The sequence below is a fragment of the Drosophila eugracilis genome, unplaced genomic scaffold, assembly GCF_018153835.1.
Source record: "Drosophila eugracilis isolate 14026-0451.02 unplaced genomic scaffold, ASM1815383v1 contig_2088, whole genome shotgun sequence".
NCBI lineage: Eukaryota > Metazoa > Arthropoda > Insecta > Diptera > Drosophilidae > Drosophila > Drosophila eugracilis.
The window spans coordinates 3,331,308-3,338,223 of NW_024572964.1; the positions used below are offsets into that span (position 1 = coordinate 3,331,308).

The 6,916-nt window shown below is 39.9% G+C and overlaps 2 protein-coding genes across 3 annotated transcripts; one reads left to right on the top strand and one right to left on the bottom strand.

Moving 5' to 3' along the window:
- Positions 1-109: 109 nt before the first annotated feature.
- Positions 110-1,144, bottom strand: LOC108107669 (CTD nuclear envelope phosphatase 1 homolog). Of its 2 annotated transcripts, XM_017215256.1 has the most exons (3): positions 973-1,144; positions 863-923; positions 110-769 (listed from the first exon to the last, which is right to left on the bottom strand). In XM_017215256.1, the coding sequence occupies exons 1-3, from the start codon at positions 1,047-1,049 to the stop codon at positions 176-178; spliced, it is 732 nt and encodes a 243-aa protein (XP_017070745.1). In that variant the 5' UTR covers positions 1,050-1,144; the 3' UTR covers positions 110-175. The 2 variants fall into 2 exon arrangements, with proteins under 2 accessions (XP_017070745.1, XP_017070744.1); XM_017215255.1 differs by having other exon boundaries at positions 110-923.
- Positions 1,145-5,502: 4,358 nt separating this feature from the next.
- LOC108107711 lies at positions 5,503-6,012 on the top strand. The gene has a single exon (XM_017215316.1). The coding sequence runs from the start codon at positions 5,503-5,505 to the stop codon at positions 5,764-5,766; it is 264 nt and encodes an 87-aa protein (XP_017070805.1). The 3' UTR covers positions 5,767-6,012.
- The last annotated feature ends 904 nt before the right edge of the window (positions 6,013-6,916 follow it).

The following is a 6,916-nucleotide window of genomic DNA, read 5'->3' on the forward strand; positions in this document are numbered from 1 at the left end:
GGCTTAAAAGAAATGCTTTTTATGTAGAACAAGTAAATAACTATTAAATCTCTTCAATCTTAGTCTAAACCAAACGATGACTTTCTAAAAATAAAATATAAATAGCCCGACCTTTGTTGATAATCCGGTGATTCAATTCTTAAAAATTTAACAAAATTAAAACGTGGAGATCTCACTAAGCGACAGTTTCTAGAATCGTGTTGAGACACTCGAAACGAGTGCAGCGCTGGAGGATGGATCGTACATCCTTGGTAAAGCGCAGGGCATCGAGGAAGGGCAACAAATTGATTAGAGCCTCATCGTGGCTGCCAATTTTATAGGACTTGATGTTAATAGAGTTTCCCACATTAAAAAAGCATTCCGCCTTGGAGTTGTCTAAAAGTAAAACTTTGGACAAGTCAGGAGTAGCCAGAGATACGTACTTGGCCTTAAGACCAAAAACATCGATGCAATTTTCCCGGTAAAAACGCATTTTCAGGACATTTCGTCCATTGTCCAAGAAGTCCAGAATCGGAGAGGCATAGTCCTTGGCTCCGGCTGTGAAAACAGCCAGGTTGTACCAATTGGATACGCGATCTAGGAAGTAGTCCACGTGCGGACGCTTGTAGACATAGATTTCGGTCCCGTATTGCGGCAGATAGAATTTGAAGTCGTGGGGTACTAATGGCATTCTCTGGGCGCTTTTGTCTCGCTTCTTTGTCCACGATGTGATCAGGGTCTCATCCATGTCCAATACGAGTGTCTTCTTGGCCACTAGATTCAGTCGGTGCTTGGAAACGGGTGACAAGTGGTCATTACTTAGGTAAGTGATGGGTGTGTACTCAGCGTAGATCTTATACAACCTCCACAGGAAGTGACTCACTTGGGGAATCGCCACACAGATCATGCTCACCAACAGACCCATTGTGCCTACAGCATAGAAGCTGCAGGGATGGGATGGTTATTAGAGATATGATCTTATATGTTACTTACTAAGCCATCAAGGAGTCACTTTTAAGCGGCATCGTTAGCTGATTTTTCCAGTAAAACTGGGGAAACAAAAGTAACATGGTATTAAAATTTAAATACAAATTTAAAAAGTGAAAGACAAAGTAACAATTATGCTAGAGTTTGGTTGTAGAATGGGCCTCACCCAAAAAAAAGATTCAAACTCTTTTCTAATGACAAACAAATATCGGAGCGAGTCGATAGCAACCTGATTGATTAAACACTGAAAACAATTGGTATATGAACGGGAATTGCTTTCTGTTTAGTCTTACATATTAAACTGTATTAACTTATTAGTTTGTTAACCATTTAATTATATCGAAATGGCAAGTAAAACCGAAAATCAGTCCATTAGATAAGAAACCTAATTTCAGAGTCCATTATCACAGCTTATAATGATAAAAACTCATGTATGTCATGTATTAAACTATTTCCATACCTCGAAATAATCGTAAAGACTGCAAATATTGCGTATACGTCACGATGGGAAGCCCACACCAAGTGGGGTTAAGAAAACCATTAATCAATTTCGATACGCTGTATATAATTTTCTTCCTGCCTGGATGTTATTAATCAAGTTATGGATTGAATAGTATATAATTTTCTGGCTGTGTGGATAATTCGAAGAACTTGTCTGGCCTGCAATTCCACTTACAGTGGGTGTTAAACGATCGGCAGTGCGTACGTGTGGGGGTGTTTGGTTTTGTCGGGGGAGTTGGTGATATAAACAGCCATGAAAATGCACTGCCAGCGATGACGCACAATGGGGAGATGGAATCGGGATGGGTATGGTGATTGGGGAGGGGGGGAAACCGAATGAACAGAGAGTGTGTACGTGTATGGTATATGGAGAGCGGCAGCAACACTGACGGAAGTTCGCCGGCGATGTCACTCGTGTAAAATATTGCACTGGCCTTGGGAGCAGCACGCACAATGTGACTGCGCCGTCAAGACGATTAACAGCAGAAAAAAGCTGAAAAAATAATAAAAACTGCAGTGGCTGCAGTGCAACTGTGGCCATGATGCCGGCGGCGTCATCCAGAAGGAGCACCATATTGTGCGCATCTGGAGGTTGCCTGCACGCGATTGGGGTGGAATGATTGAGGAAAAACAAAGTCAGTTTAAGCCAAATATTTTCAGTCACCTAACTAATATATGTCATATCTTAAAAAGTGTATGTTAATTTTAAATATTTCTTAAAATTGTGGGGCCCTTCTATTATATTTGCAGAAATGTATGCTTTATTTTCAGTAATTAAATATTATGTTGCATACTTTTCGAAGTTTTCGGGGAGATTTTATTTTCCAAAGTTTTACTGATAGATATAGTTTACTCTATGTAATGAATATAAAAATATCCTAAAAACATAAGACACGGTCCACCCCAATGGATCATCCCACTCATTAGGCTTTTTCTCTCCGGCCAGGAATGAAGATCCCGAGGCTTGCGTTTTTTGCGGTTGACTGTGGCGTCTGCTGGGTGTCAACATTTAACCGCATGTTGTTCGGCTGCCACAACTGCAATTCCCCAATTCTCGAAAAAAAACAACGATAGGGACAAGCAAAAGGGTGAAATTAACTTCTGAAAACGAAGAATGAGGATCAGTATGGGGTTGAGGATGAGGATGATGTTTAGCACCCGCATCCAGGCACATGTTCCGTATTCCTTGTCGTGCGACATTCGTACAGTCAAGTCGAGTCAATCAGACCGGAAAATATGCCTAAATTCCAATGCCTTTTGTCATGTTGCAAGGCGATTGTGGCCACTTTGTTGCAATTTTATATTTGCATATTGAAATTAATCAAACAGCCAATTAAAGCAGCTGCTGCGTGTCGAAAATATTGGATTACTTATAGAAATAAATCATATAAATCGGAATCAAATAGTTTAGATTATCTTATACAAAAGTTCCTTAAGACTCATTGCCTTCTTGACAGCTTTTCGTCTCTTGAACTTCCTCTAGAACTTTTTACTCTAAATCGCTAATTAAACGTGGCATTTTATAGGCAAAATCAGCAGTAAAGACGTCAGTTTCCGTGCTGTGTATTCTTATCACTCTGCTTATCTTACCTTGCGATTGGCTGAACCTGTAAAAGCTAATTCAGTCAGCCAGCTTTTTTGGATACCACATTTGACGTGTGTTAAATTAGCATTAAACAATAATTCTGTGGCTGTTTTTTTTACTTAGCCATGTTGTTGCTTTTGTTGCTGTTTTGGTGAATGCAAAATAAATTGCGCATAAAGTTTAATCACTTTGACTTTGCACAACACACACACACACTTAGTAACACACGAGCAATGCCAAAAAATAAAAACGCATAACAAAAGATTCTTCACTCATACTGATGCACTGAATACAATATCGGCAGCAGCAGCAACAGCACAAACAAAAACAACAACAGGCACAGTGGACAGTGCAAAATAAGTAAAATAAAAATACAAAAAAAAGTAAATAAAAAATAAAAAAAATATATACATATACAAGGCGAAGGCGACGATGGCAACAGGCAGAGCGAACGAGACGGGCATAGAGTCAACAACCTCCAGTGCATTACTCACTTTTAAAGACCGTGTGTGTCCTTCAACAAAAACTTTATCTCTGTCCCTCACTCACTCGCTCTGCATATCTCGGTCTATCTCACCCTCTCTCGCTCTGGCTGTTAGCTTCGTTTTTTACTTTTTATAATTAAACAATTTTGCAGTCGAACCGCCCGCCCTCGCCCCTCATTTTCATACTACCCTCCGTCATCTTTTTCTGGACAAACAGAAACCCGAAAAAGTAAAGCTCGCTACACGGGAAGAAATTTGATTAACTAATAGAAGGTATACGAATATTATAGTAAGAATGGTTTCATTAACTTACTGAATGTTCATTTTATAAGAAGATTTGGCAAGTTGACTAAAATATGTATTAAAATTTTGTATTTCTTTTTCAGATTAATCAAAATAAATGTTTATCCAACCCACCTTTTCTCCTAGTGCCGTTGTTTTTGATTCTTCTGGTCTTGTTCTTGTTCCTGGAGCTTTGCACAAGTGTGCAGAAGACAGTCTTCTATCTCCACTTTATCGATGGGGCTTCGGAAACTTTGTTGATTCCGCTGCTGCGCATTTTGGCGAGATGCGAGATGAATAAACTGTTGTACGCTTGCGTGACCTGTTCGCCATCTCGGTTGCTCCTCCTTCGCCCTCCTTATCCAGCACACCCTCCTACTCCTCTTCGCCCCACGCATCCGAAAGAGACGGAGCTAGTGGCACATCCGCCCTGCATGTGTGTGCGCCTTTTTGTGCGGTTAATGTCATTGACTGCAATTTGTTAGCAAAATATTTCAACTGATAAATAAAATCTACACGAAGCCAATGAACTCGACTCTCAGCAATCGCCACCCGAAAGCCAAAACATCCCGAAATTGCATTTTGCGCCCCAATTGAAGAGCAGCTAAGTAGGCGTGTGCATAAGAGAGTATCTCAAAGGGACAGTGGAAAGAAAACCAGCTAAAGCTTTGCTTGAAAGGGTATCAACTTTGGCTTTAAATAAAGTGAGAATTACTTAGCTTACTTGTAAGAAAAAGTTTAACTTCTTATTCAGTCTGGACTTTGGAGATGTAAATGAACGAATGAAAACCCCTCCCAAATACGTTTCATATCCGCCCCTGGTCATAAGCACAGGTTGGCAATGCCATAAACAATGAATTCCTTTTGTTTGCTGATTCGATTTCTGTTCGGCGTTCTTTATTTTGTGCAAATTGTATTTTTATTTTTAAATAAACAAGCCGAGTTCAATGCATTCGCCAGAATAAGAATATAACAAATGCGACACGAAAAGCACTCGACAACCGACAAAAGGCGCAAAAACAGGAACGTCGACTGATATACATGGCGTATAATTAACGGCTGCGCGTGTATTGAGAGTTCAAGTTAATTTATCAAATCTTACATTTTTTCGGGTCTTATTACTACTTGCATTTAAGCAGGGAGAGTCATAATTTCGGGGATAGATACATATAGAATCAATCAACTGATTAATTGCAGCTGTACAATCTGGAAATTCTTGGCTTAAATTAACTTTATGTGCCTGGTGACATAATTGCCCGTTTAATTATGGTAGGTAATAAAGGCATTCCAGTTTGTATAGCCTTATAATTCCATAACGAACTGGCAAATCATGATGGGAGTACCTCCATCATTATAAAAAACCAATCCCCTCAAGTGCGAACAGTTATGTTTTCCGCTCATCTGGTGCATTTATCAGATGGTGCCATATTTCCTCGGAGAGCATTGAATGTCAGTGGTGCTCGGATTACACTAAAGTCGGTCAATAACTTCGGGCCCCTGCACAAAGCGTTTAAGTGACCACAAGTGATCAAGATGTTCTTGTTGTTGTTTACTCCCAGCAAGGCAAGTCGATCCTAACTTTGGGATGCCACGTTATTTTAGCTGACCGGTTTAATGACTCGGACTTAATTTGCGCCCTCGGAGAGAGGAAAGTGGCCAACAAAAAGTGCAAACCAACAAAATATGCGAAACAACAAGGCAGACAACACCCAACGGCAAAAACTCCGCCTGGTAGAAAAGAGACAGCGGCAGCGACGCGTCTGGGAGCCTACAATTGCGGTTAAGTTACTAGCAGTGCTTATAAATTCACAAATAAAATTGCTTATATATGAACTTCTGGTAAAAGCAAATCAAATAGGTGTACTAATATTTTCACCCTGGACATTCATCCTGAACAAAAAATATATTTATATTTCCAAAAATGTTAAGTTAAATTGCTATCCATAGCACTTGTAGTGCTAAAATATTGACCGCCATTGTAGATGGAGGAGATCTGCTTGAGAGAGTGTGTGTGCCAAAAAGGTAAGCGGAGGGAGCGGAGTGGGCGGTGCAGGCTGCAGGAAGAGCCCCAAAGCTAGCGTGTGTGTGTGAGTGGGTCGCCAAAAGGAAAACAAAGTATAAGTGGTGCCCAAAAAGAACGATGCTCGAACGCAAAGTAACTCATATTCGCGAAATCGCAAGCTTGAGACTGTGTGCGTGTGCGGCTACGGATCAGGCAAATATATAAAGCGGCGATCGGGCGATGCAAAATGCTCATTCCGCCGTCGTTCGTTCCGTTCGCTTTACTTTTCGTACTTTTCTCGCATATAAAAAAGTCAAACAAAATAATAAAATGAAGCGATCGCACACACACACTCACGCACCGTCATATATATATATATATACATATATTTTGATATATGTATATATATATGCACGCAATGGCCGCCATTGACGCCGACTGCGCTGCAAGCGTCGCTGCCGAGAGTATAAAAGCATAAAATCACTTCGTACTCGGGTTTATTAAAAGCAAAACTGTGCAAGTGTCGAGATCGGTGGCAGCCTCAAAAGAGAAAAAGAAAACCTCAAGGACCCATACAAAAAAAAATAGTTAAAACCCAACGTTCTAGTGAAACTCTCAGTTCTGACTGTGCCAAGTGAAAGTTTGGCCATTAAATTCGCGAGTAAAATCCACAAAAGCACAATCGAAAATAGTATCAAACAATTAGCGAAGAAAAAATAAAAGAAAAAAAAACAGGAACGCGACGCGCCCGCAAAAAGCGAAAAAAAAGAAAATCGAAAGTGTTCTACTGACATGGATTACTTTTTGCCCCCCAAACTACACAAACACAACAAAAACTGAAGAGAAACTAGCTCTAGTTTCGTCTATTCACAGTTTCGGAGAGCGAGAAGTTCGGAGAGAAAGAGAGCAAAAGGCCGGTCCGAAATAGAAAGCACTACACCGTAAAAACTAATTTGTTTTAAAATGATTTGAAATTAAATGAAAAAAGTTCCTTTAGTTAGTTAAGAACCTTTAATGGTTTGGAACTGTAGATAGATTTCAATTCAACTTTTGAAATATTATTTAATCCATTTCCATTAAATCTTTATGAGATAC